Source organism: Durio zibethinus, chromosome 10 (assembly GCF_047325235.1).
Source record: "Durio zibethinus cultivar Kanyao isolate XHJ-2024 chromosome 10, ASM4732523v1, whole genome shotgun sequence".
Lineage (NCBI taxonomy): Eukaryota > Viridiplantae > Streptophyta > Magnoliopsida > Malvales > Malvaceae > Durio > Durio zibethinus.
Genome location: NC_143171.1, coordinates 5,606,715 through 5,626,840, shown reverse-complemented (window position 1 = coordinate 5,626,840; position 20,126 = coordinate 5,606,715). Strand labels below are relative to the sequence as shown.

At 30.0% G+C, this 20,126-nt stretch overlaps 2 protein-coding genes and 1 pseudogene across 2 annotated transcripts; 1 reads left to right on the top strand and 2 right to left on the bottom strand.

The window, feature by feature from the left end:
* The first annotated feature begins 4,545 nt into the window (after positions 1-4,545).
* Positions 4,546-7,593, top strand: LOC111292620 (uncharacterized). Its single transcript, XM_022885078.2, has 4 exons — positions 4,546-5,286; positions 6,080-6,449; positions 6,851-6,932; positions 7,106-7,593. The coding sequence occupies exons 1-4, from the start codon at positions 4,677-4,679 to the stop codon at positions 7,301-7,303; spliced, it is 1,260 nt and encodes a 419-aa protein (XP_022740813.2). The 5' UTR covers positions 4,546-4,676; the 3' UTR covers positions 7,304-7,593.
* A 121-nt stretch (positions 7,594-7,714) lies between these two features.
* On the bottom strand, positions 7,715-10,715 carry LOC111293253 (triacylglycerol lipase OBL1-like). The gene is made up of 5 exons (XM_089767275.1): positions 10,223-10,715; positions 9,925-10,118; positions 9,069-9,105; positions 8,367-8,977; positions 7,715-8,168 (listed from the first exon to the last, which is right to left on the bottom strand). The coding sequence occupies exons 1-5, from the start codon at positions 10,524-10,526 to the stop codon at positions 7,884-7,886; spliced, it is 1,431 nt and encodes a 476-aa protein (XP_089623401.1). The 5' UTR covers positions 10,527-10,715; the 3' UTR covers positions 7,715-7,883.
* Positions 10,716-16,510: 5,795 nt separating this feature from the next.
* On the bottom strand, positions 16,511-19,263 carry LOC111293166 (triacylglycerol lipase OBL1-like; annotated as a pseudogene).
* Positions 19,264-20,126: the final 863 nt, after the last annotated feature.

Genomic DNA, 20,126 nt, shown 5'->3' with positions numbered 1-20,126 from the left:
GAAAAGATGATTTGGAAGGACATAAGGTGATGAATATAGGGATGAATTGGTTGACATAACCTGTGAGTTATGATCGAATGATGAAAATAATGAGGATCAGTGGACGAAGTTCATTCTTGAATGACTAGTGCTGAGAAGCCTATGAATGGTGATCAAGTGATGAACATAATGTGGATCAATTGACAAAATTTATTTTGAGATTGCTAGTGCTAGGAAACCTATGAGTTATGATTAAATGATATGGAGCAATGGACGAAATTTGTTCTAAAATTGCTAGTGCTAAAAGGTCTGTGAATTGCGACAAGTATCAATGGATGAAACTTGTTCTAAATGGTTAGTACTAAGAAGTTAAAAAAGAAAGATAAGAGATGGTGGAGTCTTGAGAGCCATATTACCATATTTAATTAGAATTTCATGACATTGACATCTGCATTACATGCATTACATTTGTATTGTTGCTTGGAGAATATTTGAAACTTTGGTTTGGCTATGCATTTACATCATGCAGTAAACATTTGAATCGTGATTGAAAATCTGGTATTGTGAGAATCTAGATTGTTGTATTTGCATTATTAAGAAAGCATTTGCATCATCGATCATGACATTCAGTACATACAAAATTTTGATTTTGATAAAAGTTTGAAAGTTATCTGAAAAAAAAATTTGAATCTTTGGATGAAATCTTTTAAAATAAAATTATGAATCCTCAAATGAGAATCTTTGAGTTGTCAGATGAAAATCTTTGAGTTTCAAATAAGAATATTTAAGATGTGAAACCCTAAAATTTATCGGATGTGAATCTTTGAACTCAAATGAGAAGCTTTAAACTTTTGGATGTGAATTTCTAAAATTCAAATGAGAATTTTTAAATGTTGGATGCAAATCTTGCAATTTGCAAATGCGAATCTTGAGATCTCGTAAAATTTGAATTCTTATGAAACTGAAATTTTGAGAATCAAATTTTAGTGAATTCTTACAAAACTGAAAGGTTTTTGCGAATCTAAACCTTTAATTTTTAAACTAAAATTGTGAATCTTTGAGTTTTCATTTCAAATTTCATCAAATCTAATCTACGAATCCTCTAGACATGATCATCAAGGAGCATTTTATTTTTCAAAGTTGTGGTGCCTCTGTTTAGAGGAGCATTGTACTTTTTAAAGTTGTGGTGTCTCTATTTAGATGAGCATTTTACTTTTCAAAGTTGTGGTGCCTCTGTGAGCATTTATTTTTCTCAAAGTCGTTGAGCCTCTGTTTAAAGGAACTTTATTTACTTTTTCAAAAAATAGAAAAAAAATAAAAAGATGAATGTGTTGGGATGATCATGTGCAGGGTGTCTACGTCTTTGCATAATTCCTGTTACACAAAAAATGTATAAAGAGAGGTAGCTGTAAACACCTTAATTGGTCAAAGCCTAAGCCCATTAAGCTTGGTTCAACATGATCTAGGCCTAAGCCTATCGGGCCTGGCTCAATGGGGTTCAAGAAGTCAGGCCCAACTATTTATTACTTTTTTATGGGCTTTATTTTTATTTTCTTATTATTTATTATTTTGATTTTGATTTTGATTTTTTTTTTCATTTTAGTTGATGATAGGATAATAAAAAATAAAAATTTTGTCGTGCTTGGGGTGCTAATAGAGTTACAATTGGTTTTAATGTTCTTAGGTTCAAGGATAATGCAGAAATTCAGTCAAAGGTGAGAGTTAAAATTAATTAGGAACTCTCCTAATTCACCCTATAAATATTCGTACTGATCAAAGGCCAAAGGACAGAAACATAAAAAACACAGCAAGTAGAAAAAAGTAAAAAAATTTTGAAGATTTTTGGGTTTAAAAAAAAGAGGGGATTTTTGGAAAAATCTGGAAAATCCCCAGATTTCTGGAAAATTTTCAGTTTTTGGTGAATTTTTTAACGTCGGTTGAATTTTTTAAAGAGTTTTTTGATGTTGGTTAAATTTTTCAACAGGTTTCCCAGAATCTGGTTGAAGATTCTAACATCAATTAAATTTTTCGATGACCGTCCGACGACTAACCTAGATTCCGACGACATTCCCTAAAATTCGATTGATATTCAATCGGAGTTCATTCGGTTTCTAGATAGATATGAGAGAAAATAAAAGGGAAGAAAGAGAAAGGAAAATGGAGATCTAAAGCAAAAAGCTGAGAATTAGCCTTTTATACCATTGTAAAACGACAGCATTTTGGCATTAAGAAACCCATCAGGATCCGCGTGTTTCCATTCGGGCAACCCGATCTGTAACACTAACCCGCTTTAACCCGCTTCGTAGGCCCTACTGTCGAGTCAAGCCGAGTTGATTTCCCCCCAGCGGCGTTTCGAATCGTTGTCTGTGTCTTAAGCCGAGCCGTTCCATTTTTTTAGGTTTTTTTTGGTAATTTATTTATTTATTTATTATGTGTTTATTTATTTTTAGGAGTATTTTTGCATGATTAAATTTAAAAAATAAAAAAATAATAAATTTTGGAAATAAATATTAATTTTCCAATGATGAAATTTATAAAAATTTTAAATGATAAATTTATATAAAATTCCTAGGTGAGAAATTTTGTCTAAAATTGTCTCAAATGGTGGAATAATTTAGATAAGGTTTCAATAACAATAATTAATATTTATTTTCAATCCAAAAAAATAAAAAATAAAAAATTTTGGTTGAAAATATTTGACAATTATCCAATGATGAGATTTTTAAAAATTTCAAATGGTAAATTTTTTAAGAAATCTCTAGATGAGAAATTTCTTTAAATTTGTCTCAAATGATGGAAAAATTTAAATGAGATTTCAATAAAAAATAATTATTGTATTATTTTCTTTCTGAAAAAAAAAAAGAAAAAAGAAAAAGAATTTCTAAATTAACCCAAATGGTGAAAAATTTAGAAATAAAAAAAAATAAATAAAGAGAATTTTTAAATAGACCCAAATGATAAAAAATTTAGAGATTCAAAAAGAGAAAATATTTTTAATTTGACATAAATGGTGAAATAATAAGATATATTTTCAACAATAAAAATAATTAACAAAAATATTTCTAACAACGGAGCCTCTTCAAGGAAACAAATAACATCCTTGAATATTCTTGAGGTGAAAAAATATTTTTAAGAATTCTATCATATTGATAAAAGAATCTTATAAATTATTTTCAATATTTAACATAAAAATTTGAAACTATTAGAATCAAGACCTTAGGATAAATTTAAAATAAAATGGTACAATATTTCGGATGGACATGTAGGGGTATTATAACCTTACCCACATGTAACCGAACTCCCGAACCTTGTTCTAGTTAGTAGACTCGAACCTTTTTTTAGGGACCCTTAATCAAGCTTAGGAGCTCCTTAAGAGGATAGTTTTCTTAGGTTACCAATCACACCTAGATAAAAAAGATTGGTGGTGACTTCATCTATTTGTTAAGTCTAGTTATTGATTTACGGATCTATATGTTATGACAAAGATCTCACGATTTTATTTCACAAAAAGCATTTTACAAATTTATGTTTAGATCTCTACATATATATATGGTGGGTTTAAATCTCTCTATATATATAGTAACTCCGACGATGTAACATTTAGTTCTTGTAGTTGAGGTATTGTCCCCTTTGACATGTGATGTAACACTTAGTTCACACCGATTGATGAAAATTCTGATACTATTTGTGAAGATTATACTCAACCTATGAGATATTATCTGTTTTAATCCGAAAATCTCATAATTTTATCTCACAAAAAATATCTCACAAATTTGAATTTAGATTTATATATAGATATATATTATACTATATCCATATATTCTTTTAATATGAAATTGGGGCATTACATATATATTACCTTTTAATAGCAAGGACTTAAGATTAGGGAAATGAACCAGACAAACAGATCGTATGTTTTGAATTGAATGCAACAGATGTGTTTCTTCTATTACAAAGAACAAATAAAAGAAAAAGGCAAAGTATGAAAAAAAAAATGTTATATCTACCGTTTTTCATCTTCGAACTCAATATATAAAATGCTAACCCCATTCCAATGGGAACCTTCCCGCAGGCAAGCCACTTTGTTCTTTTTGCTTATTGCTCAACGTTCTTTTGATATTCACTATTCTATTTTTTTGTGCCTTTGTGACGTCTTTATGCAGGTGGTTTTAGTTGAATTTGAGTTTTCCTTTTCTTTTTTATTCTTATTTTATTGTCGAAATCTGAGTTTTCAACTAGTATTAAAAAAAAGAATATGTAGAAAACGATAAAATAATCCTTGTCTTTGACTGAGACTGCTGTTAAAAACGTTTAATGCCCAGTTCGTCAACATTCCTGGCCTTTGCGTTCAATGATTTGATACATAATTTGGCATTTTGCAATCTCACTGAAGCAACCCTTCATAAGGCTTGTCTAGATGAAGACAAATCTTTGTACCCAATAAACGGATAGCTTCCTACAAAGCATAAATTAATGCAAAAAAAGAAAGCTAGAATTAAAAAAACCAGCTGTATAACAAGCCACAAAAAACAGTACAAATCAGCTTTCAAACAAATTCTTTCATTGTCTCAATAACCCTTTTAGACAACCTTGCCAGCAAGCCAGCATCACTAGTATTTGTTCAAATCTAGCTCTTGTGGTACTGTGTATGCGAAAGGCTAAGACTGTTGCTGTGGTGAACAGTTAATTGAGAGTAAATGAAGAAAGGTTCTGTTTCTTTGAGCCATCTGCGTGCTTTTCCAAGCCCAGGAGCATCATATTACCGTGATAATGGCGTGGTGGTGGCTCAAAAAGGGTGGAGTTCAGAGAGAGTGCCACATCCAGCTAATAGCAATGGTAATAGCAGAAGACATATCAGTGCTTCCTCTTTGACACCTTTTTATAGTGGTAGAACATTGCCTTCCAAATGGGAAGATGCTGAGAGGTGGATTTGTAGCCCTGTTTTGGGTTACGGTGTTAGCAAGAATGCAAACTATCAGCTTCAGAGGCGGCCAAAGTCCAAAAGTGGGCCGATTGTGCCTCCTGGAATTGCATTCTACTCTAATTACTCTCCTTCAATGCAGCTACTTGATGGTGGAGGCAGTGGCAGTGTGAGGAATTTGATGGCAGGCTCTCCATTTTCAACTGGGGTTTTGATGGCTGATGGGGTTTCTGTTCATTATGGTGGTTGTCGAGGCACTGATGCTGGTGGAGATGGTGACGGCGAGCAATCTTGTATGGTGCAGAATGAGGGTAATGTGTCACAATCCTCTATTATACCTGGATGGTCAGATTTGGTTAGTGAGACTTCATTGCCCAGCTCTCAAGGTATTACTGTTCTTTCTTTGTTTTGAGTATCATTTGCTTGCAATTTTAACTTCGGCTGCTATACTTCCTAGTACTTATCAGCTGATCTGACTATGGAAGTTAAAGAACATGAATTTGGGTCTCATGGAATGTTCCATAGGTATGATATTTAGTTAATCACTAGTCTTCCCTTTTCATCAAATCCAAAGTAGGTTAATCCAAGCCCCAAAAAACCCAGTTAACCTCCCATGATCAAACTCCCAGTTCTGTTAATATCTAACCAGTAATGATTAATTGTAATAATGAAGTTCTTAAAGATCCATCTGGAAGGAAACTGTGAACTGTCCTTACACAGACAGACATACCCTGAGGGCAGAAGAATCATATTTAAGACTTAAGAGCTGCTGGGACATCTTTGTTGTGGAAGTGCTGCCCTGCTAACTGATAATGCAGTGTGTAGAACAAATATAATGTGTTTAAAATTACATATATCTTGCTAAATCTTAGCTTCTAATGAAATTCCATTTGAGCTTGAGACTTGGAACTGCTGTCACTGCAATAAAATCTTTTTGTGTGTATGTGTGCGTCTGTGGCTTAAGAGACTTAAATAGAATAGATGTGGTCATGGATGTGGTCATGGATTGGGACTTGAAATTAATAGAAGGCTGTATCTTTAAAGAAGTTTTAAACGAATTACCTAGATGTAAGATACTTCGTACATTATAAGGATTAGTTTTTCATGTCATCTCTATTCATATTGGCTTCAAAACAATGCATGATTCCTTTGTGTACAATTTGGATCAAATTGTTGCAGATGAAAAGCTTGATGAAATCAAGGATGAAGAAATGATGATCACTCGTGTAGTTTCAAGGAGGGATATGGCAACACAAATGAGCCCTGAGGGCAGTAGCAGCCACTCATCTCCCAGAGAGAGGTCTTCATTTTGCCACTCGCCTCCCCCTATCCTTCCTCTTCCTTCTGTGGAGAACAATGAGCATCCTTCTAAATTGGACATCAGGGAAGTACAGATAGACAAACGAGCCACCATTACTAACTGGTCCAAAAGACATGGATCAAAAAGAATCAAGAAAGGCGTGCCAGATTTTGAAGACTTCTATCAAAACAGCAGGGCAGCTTCTGTTTTATCTCTGGATATTTCAGAGGCACCAACAAACATTTCAAAGTATGTTTTATTCCAATTACAAAAGGAAAATTCCAAAATAAACACCACTGAATCCTTTACAATTTGAGGCAACATTAATGCGTAATATGAATCTTGAAATTCGATGAATACATATTCTGCCTTTCTTTATGAAATATAGAATGTAACTTTCAATAGTGGGGACAGCAAAACATTCCAGCTTCCCTGGAATCCAACCTTGGATGAATTGAAGTTCAAGTTCTGTCACTCAATGCTATAGTCTTTAATAATTTCAAGGAAATTTCCAATATTCAGTTTCTAGATAAACTGCACCATGATATCAGGGCCTTGACCTGGAGCATTAATATAAAACTTGGGGAGTAGTTGAAGTGTCAGAAATATAAAGGTTCTTTTCTAAAGCAACTTTTAACTTGATTTTGCAGGTTGCAAAGAGAGGAAGCAAAGATCAGCGCATGGGAGAATTTGCAGAGGGCAAAAGCTGAGGCAGCTATACGAAAACTAGAGGTTCACATGCACAAAGGAATTCTTTTTATTGTCTCTCTATCCAATAGCTTGAGCTTTCTTAAGATCTTTTTCTGCCTTTTTCTATTTACCTTATCATTTTATTTCATATTCCTTTTAAGTAGGAAGACATATAGAATCAAGGGCACTGATAGAGTACTGTATTTTACTAACAGATGAAATTGGAAAAGAAGAGATCAGCATCAATGGATAAGATCTTGAGCAAGCTGAGGATGGCTCAGATGAAAGCGCAAGAAATGAGAAGTTCAATATCAGGCAAGGAGGATGAACAGATTCCTACTTCACGGAAGTTTACATTCTTTCATATCCGCACGAGTTCCTTCAGCAGTTGCTTCTCCTGCCATGATTACTAGTTTCCTGCAATGCGATTTACAAGGGCTCAAATATTTTCCACCAGGTATTTATTAAAGTTTGAGTTATTAATTCCAGATTTTGTATATGCTCGCTGGTTTCTTGGCTTCCCCACTCTTTCATGTATAATATATTACAAATTTAGGATGTCTCTCCATTCTGAGTTAGAGCAGCTTAAATGGATCATTTCCTGGTCCAGGAAAACGCGGATTTCAGATTCTTGTTCTTAGTGGATGGGATTTTTGTACGCAAAAGTAATTATCAGCAAATATCATCTTTTATGGTTTTCAAAGTCCACGGACCAGGCAATAGGTTGGTCTTATCTATTGCTTTACTGATTTTTTAGTTGGCGAAACACCACTATTAAACACAAAAACACAAGCTTAATATTTAACAGGGCACATAGCAACAAATAACACTTTACCCTGTAAAAAATGTAACACTTTACCAACAAAATAACATAACAATTTACATACAACGATGTTATTGTTGGAAATAAAAAGATAATTAATAATACATAAAATAAATAAAAATGATAGATACAAGTAATACAATGGATGATCAACTTGGTACGGACTGGTTTCAATTAGACTTCTTGGAGTTCTTAGAAGATTCAACTTCTTCATATACTTTGATAGCTCCCAATCGAGTTGCATTCACATAATCCAAGGGATTATGATCTGCCACGCCTGGGAAAAGAAGCGCAGAAAACCTGACCATCAGTATCAGCGCTAAACTCTCTCTGTATTCTGATCCCTTCAGCAATGGCAGATAAAAGCTCCTTAATAGCTCCAACAATGCATTAAAGAACCTCCGGATCGATCCAAACATCGAAATGTAATTCTTGTGTGGTTCTTCAGCAAGTACCTGCAACCCAAAAAGAAAAAAAAAATTTCTTCTTAAATCTCGATTTTAGGAGTAAATAGTATCATTAGCTTTAAACTTATATTTTTATAATATTTCATTTTCAATTATGACTGATGGATGAATGAATCTAGTCGTATGATTACAATGCTAATATGCTTGAAGAACAGTGTGGGAATTAAAGAGAAAAGAAAGGTTTACCTGCCCTCGATAGCAACTATTAAAGTAAAGGCATTGCCCAAAGTGGATGTACAGGGAAGTTACAGGATCATCCATAGGCAATCTAGGAACCAAGTCATTGCAGTAAACAAACCTCAGGTATTTGATACCATATTTACGAAACTGCATTTCCATAAACGTCTTGAACTTCTGATCTCCAACTCTGGGTTGCCCAAAGGTATAAACCCCTTGCAATCTCTCCAACAAAGTTGTTTCTTCATGCAATGCCAGAATAGCTGGGAACAGAATTGCAAGTGCCCCGCCCAGACTGTGACCAGTCACTATAAATTTGGTTTCTTTATTTGCCTCCAGCCTCTTTCTCAACTCCTCTCTTAGGCTATAATAAGCCAAGTTTTTACCTTGTTTTTCCTCAGGGAGCTTTGGGGGCCAACCTTGTTTCATTACTAAGCCTAGAGCTTTCATGAACCCTCCATGGATCTTCCCCATTTGTTGGTTGTCAAAGCAGGAGATATCCATGTCCGTACTCCAATCATATGCATTAAAAGGTTCGGTACCTCTAAAGGCTACAACTATCATATTGACCGTTTGATCATGGAACATGAAGCCCTGCGTGTTTGGTTTATCTTGATAATCTGCCCAAAATTAAGTATGCTTAATTTTGTTAATATGGTCATGGGCTTTAAATAATACAAACGAAATTTATATAGTAATAATATCTCTTACCATTCCAAAAATCGTACTCCTTATCAATGAATTTCATCTGCATCATGTAAACTCTTCAAAGTAAAATACATATATAAACATGAAAATTTGCTACATTTTGATTAGTGTTATACTGTTGTTTATGATAAGAATTATATATGCACATAATAATCACTCAAATTACATTTACATACATACATACATAAAAATTGACAACATAAGGATTAAATTGAAAATAAAAACTTTAAAGAAAAAAATAGATACGTACACAATTTATGTGTATGAAATATGTATATGTAGCATTTGACCGTTCATATATTATTAATGAATTTGAACTATTGCATTTGACCGTTCATATATTATTAATGAATTTGAATTATTATGTATAAGTACATTCTTATATCTCAATTTAAAGAGGATATTTCAATGGTTAGAACTTAAAATTTTTTTCTCAATTCAAGCATTTTGCATAGATCGATGATGGGGCTTACCAGCTAATTAGACTTGACTAGCTTGAACTTTTTATAGAACTAGAATTATGCGTGAGCTTTTTTAATTTAATTATTTATGAAAATAATTTTAAATTGAATAATAATATTTAAAAATAATTCATCGCTTCATTCTCCACCACCACGTTTGATCCACTACCACCTCCACATGGCAGTCAAGTAACCACTTACATTTTTTAGTATAATTTAAACATTAAAAGTATTAGTTTTTTTAAAAAGAAGATACCATGGGAGTAGTTGGCTTGAGGATCATTTTCATATGATGTATAAATAGATAGATTTAACTTTTTACATAATCCCATGAGTACGGGCGGAGGGAAGGATAATTGGGAATTTAGTTAGGACACAAAATTTAGAAGGAAATTTACCTTCCAATGTTGTTCAACTGTTCTTTTAATAAAGCCCTTATTCTCATAAGCTAATTTAGCCGCCATTGCAGCCAATGCTGAATTGTATCTAGCATTTCCCGGTTGGATATTCTTGTCTAATTTAACCCGCCTGTCAAGATGTCCAATGAACGACATAAAACCATCTGATTTACGCTTAGGAATTTTCACCTTACCTATAAATCCAAGCAATGTCAATACAAATTAACAAAGGAATTTAACTTCAACATTATCTAAGGGCAAGAAATTAAGAAAGCAATTAATGAGAGACGTGACTTACATCGCAATGTGTTTAGCAAGAGCATGAAAATGTTGCCATTGAATGAGACGAGGTTCAACCACATCTCAAGCGTTTGTCCAAACCATTTCATGGGTTTTACAGTATGGAGCAGACATTTTTGAGCTGTGAGAGAGGCGATTGCAAGCCCTGTTTCAAGGAACCGTTTTTCTATTTTCTCTGGTAGAGAAATATATGCTTTTTTCTCCATCTTTTTGCTCCATAATAATCGAATAACCTCCCATGCACTGACCTCCTCTGGCTTTAGCACCAAATAATTGTCTGCTTGGTATTTGTCAGCATCCATGGTTTTAGTTAGAAAAGAAGAAAAAACAAAGACTACTTTAGAGGATTTAGAATGGCTTAATTTGGCTGTGAATAAACAGTGTCATAAATCATAATATTCAACTTCTTAAATATTGGCAAACAAACACTTTGGGATATATACTTAGCTTTGTAACCCATCCAAAAGAATCAGGAAAAAGGAAGTGCTACTTTTGCAATGGAATGTTGTTAAAAGGGAGGTGGGAAATACAGGAGGGAGAATTTTAATTAAATAAAGATTTATAGTCCACCGTATTAATTAATATTTGTAAATGAAAATTTTGGAAGGATTGTTGAAAAGTTTCAAATCTCTAACGAGGTTCGATTTAGGTTCTTTGCACATTTGCTAAAATGTAGATTAGCTCCTTAATTAATGGGTGAGTCACATTTGATAAAGTAATATGTTTGGAACTTAAAATTAAAGTTAAAAAATTTTACATAGAAAAAGGAATGAAGGAGGAGAAAAGTTACTACTAAACAACCTAATGATCTAGTTGAATGTTGAATTACCAATTCAACAATTTAGTTGAATATTAGACTCTTAATTATAATAAACAGTACGATTTGGGTTAGCTCTCACATTATTATAGTTGAAAGTGATTTAAGGAATGCAATTATTTAAGCTAATATCCAGTTCCACTTTGATGTTCTATGGTGTATGAAGCCAGCTCATATCTAATCAAGTTGAAAATCTAAAATTTAGATTGAAAGTTATTTCGTTATATTATACTTTACACTTAACGTAAGGCCAATTTAATTATTGATCTATTTGCCAAATCAGGAAATTATTGGTCTAGTAATCTTGTAACTTGGTTGTAAAAGCCTTTGGTCCTTTTGTTTTTCGACTGTTAATCTTCGTTCTATTTTTTAACCTTAATAACTTCAAATTAGAGAGAGAGAGAGAGAGAAGTTAAGGTATACGTTATGTAAATATGACGTTGTGATTGCTTAGGCATTTAGCAAATGGAGATTCAAATTCTAACCGTACTCAAGAAGAAAATTAAAATGAATAAATCCTAAGAGTAGCTATGTGGGAAAGCACTGGTTCTATCAACGAGAAACACATTTCACTTTCATGATCTGCTTTTTTCATCACATGTAACACATGCAGAATATCTGAGACATGCAGATTTTAATGGGTTGGAGCTAAATTTTCTATCTCAATTTTCGAGTTTTTTATCAAGAAACTTCATCAGAGTTAACATCAAACATTTTTCTTGGCATGTTTTTTTAAAAGGCCAAGCAAAAGACCGTCATTAGAGGTGCTGATAATTCAAATTGGACTTTCACTTACGTTTTGCCTAATCGAAATCCTTGCAAGCCCTACTTGGTTTATATATAAACAAGCTGGGCCCATTATTTTGGGACTAGTTTATATTTATTTATAGTTTGGGGGATAAAATTCAATTAAGTTTGTGATCTTAGAGGAGTTTTGTTGCTTTATATTAGACCTAAAATGGAAGATTTATTTTTAAATGAAAAATTAGTACTAGTATTCACAATATTTAAATATTGAGGGGGAAATTTGGATAATGATTCTTTATAACCACAACAATCTTCTCCATGGAAAGAAAAATTCAGCTCCTTCGATGAAAAATTCAGTTGGGATTCTCAATTTACACCACGTTTCATTATCGATACTGTGAGTTCTGTGCGTTGTTACAAATATTTATTTTTATAGATAAGTTAAGATATTAAAAACTAGTTTAATATTCTTACGATGCATGAATTATCTTTACTTATTGAAATATATAAAAAAAAAATTAATACTATTTAATCACTCTCAAAATATATGTAAATACATATAATATAATTAAAATATAAATCCATAATAAAATTAAAATCTTTTATTAAAAAATTTGACAAAAGTCAAAATATATTATAAATAATATTTGAGGAAAAATATTCAAAAGGTTTTATAAATAATATTATTAGATTATCCAACAAAATGTTAAAAAAAAATTATCATTTTAAATTAAATTTTTTTAATTTTCATCTTATGTGATTATTTTTATACACTTGTAATTATTTATCAAAATAATTTGAAGTTATCAACGAAAGTGTCCATATAAGTAGTTTTAGGAATTTTTTACACATAAAAAAAACTTATCCACGTAAACGTCTACATCAGTAAATTTTATATGTTAATTATGTATGTTATAATATAATATACTAGTTTGTAACCTGTGTGATATATGGATTAATTTTATTTATTAATTAAAATATTTTAAAATTATAAAATTATTAATTAAAATTTATTACTACAAACAAACTGAAAAGATTATTTTAAAATATCTATCAACAATTAAATATCAATTCATAAGAAAATATTTATGTAACCGATAGATAAAAAAAATTACTTTGGATCCAAAAGAAATTTCTTTGGAATATAGTTGATTCCCACTTTTAAATCTATGTGATTCCAAAACTAATAATTAATGTAAGAAACCTACTCAAGTTACAAAAATATATAAAAACCTACTTATGTTACAAAATAGTAAAAAATAATTTAGAAATTCTTAAATTGAAAATACTTATTGACTAATCAAAACTTACTATCCTTACCTTCATGAAAAATAATATTTTGTGGCTTAATATTCATATGCACAATTCATGTTATCACTTTTTTTAGTTGAGAAAAAATGTGTTAATATAAAAGTTAAAAAGGTAAATATTTAAAAATTTAAATATAGTAGCAATAATAATAATTATTCTCTTTACTCTATTTTTGTTTCCCATTTTTTATTTAATAAAATATTATAATAAACATAACCTTGCATGTTAAACACCATTATCAAGAAGTTTCATATGTCCAAAATATAAATAGTAGGATTAATAATTAACTAATTATTTGGCATCTAAATAGGATCACCGCATAGAGCGGGATTTTCACAAAATTAAACTTAATACATATTATAAAAAATCTAATAACCTGAAATACATATATATTATCTATAAATGATATAAAACCAATTTCTTTATTCAAAGATTTTTTTCGTGGCACAACACAAAAATATACCTCAAAATTTTATTTTAGTGTTTGAAAATTGTGATCTTGATAAAAAAAAGTAATTAAAATAATTAGAAAATGTGAAGCAAATAAAAAAGGAGTTAAAAATAAACAATAATGTTAGAAAATAAAATTAACTCAAAAAAAGAATTGACATACCTTAACTTAATTTTAGTATTGATCAAACCATTAAAAAATATTAAGAAATTTGCATTAAAAAAAGAATTTGACTAAAAATAATATACTTGTGGGATTATTAGATGTGAAAATATATACTTCATATTTAACCTATAATCAATGTAAGTTCAATCAAAGAAATAGTAAAAAATTTTGAAAGTATAAAGGATATAATAATTTATTTTAATTTGTTTGAATTTAAAAAAATACCAAATATTAAAAGATTATGAGGAATTTTACAAAGATACTGAAATTTTCAAATTTAAAAGAGATATATGTATATTATTGGAAAATTTATTTTAAAAGAAATATATCTAAATTATATTTAATTTTAATACTTTACATATAATTAATCTTAATATTTAAAGCAATATACATAGGAAAAAGTCAAAAAGTTAGTAAAACTATAATGATTTAATTAAAAAATACTTGATATTTAAAAGTTAGCATTTGAATTTTGGATTTGATATATATTGACGATAAGAGTTAGTTGAGTTTTTTTTTATTTAAATTAAGTTGAAGTTCATATAAAATTGAAATATTGGATAAACTTAATTTTTAAAAATTTAAAATTATTTGGTAAATAATTAAAATTAAAGAATTATCTTATGCATAGGTTTATTTGGTTGTATATTTAAAATTATCATGTGTCATCAAAATATATTGTATACATAAGATTACACGCGAGCAAATTTTATCATGTATTCTTGTATGTTGTAATATAATATTATATATGATTGATTTTTCATTTAAATCTTGATAAACTTTAATCCATAAATATATTTAAATGATAATTTTATCTATAGATAATATCTAATCAGATAATAATATTTAAATATTAGTATTTTATACCTTTATCCTCCAAAAAGAAATATCTAATTAAATAATTACTTGATAACTCTAAACTTGAGAAATTCTATCAAAGTGACCAATATGACTTATTAGAGTTATCTAACACAGATTTTCTTCGTACTGTTATTTAGTTGTACATTGTGATTTCATCTGATAAATAAAAGAAATAAATTTATTGAGTTTATTTTCTTATTTATTTTTAAATCATAATAAAAAAGATATTAGCTTAAGTTGCTTTTAATTAAATTTATTATGAATTGAGAAATAAAAAAAAGAAATGTTATAGCTAATTTAAAAAAAAAATCTTACTTGATAAAGTGAATAGTATGTTTAGTGAAATAGTATCTATCATAAAAAAAAACTTGTTAGTTCTTATAGTAAGAATAGACTAATAAAAAGAAAGATTAAATTAATAGTAGGAAAGATACGTTTAACTCATATGCTTCGTAGGACATTGGGAGAGTTATATAACTAAAAACTACCAACAATTAGAGGTTTTTTGAAGTTATCATGGTATTTATATATATTTTTGCATATTTCTTAAAATATTAATATTAAAAGTCTGTGACAAATATTGATCTAAATTTAAATTTTATTTTAATTTAGATATCTCTAAATATATTTTTTTAAGCTAGTGGATTGTTTATTAAAATTATATTTATCTATAACTAATATATTTAAAAGCTGGAGATAATGCAAAGATTATTTATCAAAAATATGAAAGATATTAATATTTTTCAAAGTTTTGATAAATTTAAATAATCATTTTAAGTATAGATAATTTGGAAAAGATAAATTACTTTAAAATTAGTTTTAAATTGAGATAAGGTAATATGTAGGAGAAAGGAATTTCATTATAATTTAAATTGATTTTTGATTAAATTTTAAAATTTTAGATAATTTAATAATTTTTAAAATATATTTTTTTATAAATAATTTAAAATTAATAAATATCTTATGTGTCACCATAATAAAAAATTTTAGAAATTATCTTACATGTTGAAAAAAGAAATTATTTACGTAAGTGTACATGTCGGCAAATATTATATGGTAACTATGTATGTTGTAATATAATATATATTTATGATGCCCTTGAATTATTTTATTTTTTTAAATAAACTCTTATTTTATAATTTACATCCAAATAATAAGGTCTTATTTCAAACAAAAAAGTAATTGTTGTTAAAAATTTATTTAGATACAATTAACAATTAACAATTTAGGATTTATTTTTATACAAAATAAAGTTTAATGGCTTATTTTGGTGTAAATTAAAAGTTCATAATTTATTTGGGTCCAATAAAAATGTAAAAATTTATCTAAATAAAGTGATAAAATACAGATTTTTTTTGTTATTTTAGCAATTAATATATTACTCACTTAGGTCCTAGTTAAATGCCTAAATATTTTTCTAACTAGATGATGATAGGATAGGAATATGGCAATTATATTGTATAAAATACAATATATGGTTTTGTCTGTCGTTTAAGGGGTTATAATAATTGTTGTTGTTACATTTTCCATTTTGTTTTATTTCCTCAAAAAAGTGTAAAGTGTAAAATGTAAAATATGTATCAACTTGTAAAAGGTTAACGTCTCGTACCAAGAATTGAATTGTGAACAATTTTATAACCACCAAAAGATATATATATATATATATATATATATATATAGAAAATGATATACAAATTGTAAATAATTTTGTTTCCACATATATTTCTTATTATTGAGAAAAAAGAGATATACAAATACAAATTTGAAATCATCTTATTTTCAGAAAAAAATCGTGTTTGTGGCTGCTAGTAGTCACTTAATATTACTCACTCGAATTATTGTTTATATACGCATTTATCCTACTACTAGCTATATATGATGTACAAAAAGTACACATACGTCAGGATCACCTTCAATTGGTCATCATCTGGCCGGTAAGCTTTTGGGCAGTGGGCAAATCTTTAATTATTTGTCCTTTTCCTCTCCTTTTAAATCATACATTATTGGCAAGCTCAGGACCACTATCTTCAAAGCATCTATAAACTTTCTCAGATACCAATCGAGTTGCATTGACATAATCTTGGGGGTTGTGATCTGCGAGACCAGGGAAAGGGAATCCAAAAACTGCCCCAACTCTAACGAACGTCAACAGCCATGTTTCTCTGTACTCTCTTCCCTTCCAACATGGCAGAATGAAGCTTCTTATCAGCTCCCATATTGCATTTAGGAACCTTGGTACACATGCAAAAACCACGCCGCAAACATTCCTGTGTGGTTGTTCTTCAAGCATCTGCATACGATTAAAAACACAAAACATAAACCATAAATAAAACCTCCATACATAATTTGTCTCATATAGTATATTGCTTAGGCTTAAATAGAAAAAAAAATTCTTGAATTTAGTTATGTTTGTTATCTAAACATCTATCTTAAATTGTGTTGCAATCAAGGTTTAATTAATTGTAATAAAAATAAAAATAAAAATTTAAATGATATATTTAATAAACTGAATTTTTTTTGTATTTAAACCTATTAATTTTTTTTTTTTTCATACGTACAACCAAATGCCAATTAATAATTAAATTACCTCCCCATTGTAGCAGCTGTTGATGTAAATGCAGGTCCCGAAATGCTTGTACAAAAGGGTACTGTCATCTGTAGGAAGAGTAGTTATCACATCATTGCTATAAACATACCTCAAATATTTGACACCATGATCACCCAAATTTTTTTCCATAAAATCTTTGAAACATTCATCTCCAACTCTAGGCTGTCCAAATGTGTAAACCCCATCCAATCTTTTCAACAGTTCTGTTTCTTCATGCAAAGCCAGAACTGCTACAAACAGGATCGCCAGTGCACCACCGAGGCTGTGACCAGTCACCAAAAATTTTGTTTTGTTTTTATTGTCTCTGTTCAACCATTCCCTCAGCTACTCCGTTATGGTATAGTAAGCGAGCGGGTTTACTGATTGATGTTCACGAGGCCATCCTTTTCCCATTACTAAGCCAAGAGCTTTCATAAGTCCGCCATGGATCGTCCCCATTTTATCGAGTTCATACCAGGAGATATCAACGTCGGTACACCAATTATCTGCTTTAAAAGGTTTAGTACCTCTAAATGCAACAACTATCATATCGGCCCCTTTATCATAAAACATGGAGGCTCCGGTACTGAGTCTTTTATGATAATCTGCCAAATATTATAAGTTTTTTCTTTCGGTAAATACGACGGCTAGCTTCCGTACATTAAATTGAAGGGTAGAATATTCCAAAAATAAGTTAATATCTTCTAGAGATATTGATATATATATATATATATATATCTATATATGTAAAAGGGGATTAATTAATTGCTTCTTACCATTCCAGTAGTCTCCGCAAGCAATGAATTCCATCTGCATCAAATTTTTGAAATTAGATTTCGTTCAATATCTACCTTAACTATCTATATACAGTGATTGAACAGTTAATAATTATTTTATAGTATGTTTAACGCGCATGCATATATATATATAAATTTTTTTTTTTAAAGTTACGGTTAGAATTTTAACTCAAAATCTTTTATCTTAGAACCAACTTCAGTAACTATTAATTATGACAACTTATTGGTGTTTCATATATATAATTTTATTATTTCTTATTTCAATAAACTAACTATATTAATTTGCATTGCATTTGAAACGAAAAATAAATAATCAAATGAAGAGGTGAAGAGGTTGAGTTTTAAATTAATGTAATAGTAAAATTCGATTGCCTTTGACCTAATTAATGTCAACGTTGCCTTTTCTTCTTTTGCTTTTTTTTTTTTCTTTAGTAAAGATAATTTCTGCCCCCTCCCCCCTAATCAAATGACTGGGATAGGCCAGAAAATGAGGATATAAATGCTTTTGGATCCAAATGCATGCTAAACCAAAACTTACCTTCCAGTGGTCTTTAACTACTTTCTTAACAAAGGTCTCACTCTCGTAGGTTATTTTGGAAGCCATCGCAGCTAGTGCTCCATTGTATTTGGTTTTTTCTGGTTTTAGGTTCTTGTCTAATTCAACTCGGGTGTCTATATGTCCAATAATTGATACGCAATTATATGATTCCGGACCTTTGCCTGCAGTTTCAATAATAATATTCAGTACTTCACATACCATTTGCTTGTTTATAGAAATAATTTAACGTCACAGCAATTAGTACATGCACACAGCACACATGCATGTATGCACGGATGTGTTTATCATACATGCATGCGTGCATTTATGCAAAATAATGGACATAAATTAATTAATTAAGCCGAGGAGAAAATGGAGACTAACATCGCAAACATTTGAAGCACCATGAGAGGAAGTTCAGCCACGTCTCCACCATGAATCCACACCATTTCATGGGCAGAGCTATAAGGAGCAAAAGTTTTTGCAAAAAGAGAGACATGAATATTAGTGATCTACGTCGGAGAAAGTCGGACAGTTTCTCATCTCCTGGGGGGAGTTCGAAGAATGCTTTTGCTTCCAATTTTTTGCTACATATCAGGATGCGAAATAGGTCGCATACACTCGCTTTATGTGGCCTCAAGATCATATAGTTGCCAGAAAACTCAAGATCAGAGGACTCAGACTGAGCAGCCATAGTCAAGGGGAAACAAAATATAGAGTAGATTGAGAGCAAAGACTAGGGGCTTGCTATGTGGTGTGTGAGTTCAATTTTAGCATCTATAACCAGGTTTAAATAGTGTAAACATCTATGCTGATTTATGTGGTTAAATGTGTAATTCGTCATGAAGGAATCAAGGAAAGGATAAAGTAGGATGTTGTGCTTTGGCAAGGAATGTTATCAATCAGAATCTTCTATATATATATATCTTTAGTAAAGTTAAGAAATGAAAAAAAGAGAAGAAAATATTTATATGGTGACCATGATAAAGGCATATAATAGTAAGAGAAGAACCAAATCAGATAATAAAATGTTTAATATAATAGTAAGAAAATTATCCAAAAAAAAATAAATATATAAAAGAAAGAGTTGCTATTGCTTGGAATTATAACTATGGTTATTCTGATGTAGTGTTTTTCGGTCAACACAAATGAAAATATCCTTAGAGTGAACATGGGGAGAAGGAGAGAACTTTCTGTTCTCAAACGAGTAGCACGCCAAATTTCGTGATGCACGTTTTGATCGGTCTAGCTGCGACATAATTAAATTAACATAATTAGAGCAATTGCTCTAATCCAACAGCTTTGTAGTCAGTTAAGCATTAGTAAAGAGTGAGTGTTTATGTATTACGTATATGGTTAGATAATAATTCAGTATTATGTGATATGTTGGTAGAGTGTTTAATTTTTATATTTAATAATAAGATTCAATCACTAATAATTTTAAATAACAAAAAAATATATTTGCAAATAGATAACAGTAATCCTTAAATTAAAGAAAAAGAGAATTACTGCTTATGTTTAATGCATATTAACTTTAGTTTGATTTCAAAAACACAAATTATTTAATTTATTTTTTTGTTTGAATTTGAACATCGATTTTTGTATTTATTGGCTACATAAACATGACT

What these genes read in the sequence shown, in the direction of transcription:
- LOC111292620 (XM_022885078.2), top strand. Translation starts at nt 4,677, where the DNA reads ATGAAGAAAGGTTCTGTTTCTTTGAGCCATCTGCGTGCTTTTCCAAGC. An exon ending in GCACCAACAAACATTTCAAA is followed by an intron (nt 6,450 to 6,850) that starts GTATGTTTTATT and finishes TTGATTTTGCAG; the next exon opens with GTTGCAAAGAGAGGAAGCAA. An exon ending in CAGCTATACGAAAACTAGAG is followed by an intron (nt 6,933 to 7,105) that starts GTTCACATGCAC and finishes TTTTACTAACAG; the next exon opens with ATGAAATTGGAAAAGAAGAG.
- LOC111293253 (XM_089767275.1), bottom strand. Translation starts at nt 10,526, where the DNA reads ATGGATGCTGACAAATACCAAGCAGACAATTATTTGGTGCTAAAGCCA. An exon ending in CAGTTGAACAACATTGGAAG is followed by an intron (nt 9,106 to 9,924) that starts GTAAATTTCCTT and finishes TACATGATGCAG; the next exon opens with ATGAAATTCATTGATAAGGA. An exon ending in ATAGTTGCTATCGAGGGCAG is followed by an intron (nt 8,169 to 8,366) that starts GTAAACCTTTCT and finishes TTTGGGTTGCAG; the next exon opens with GTACTTGCTGAAGAACCACA.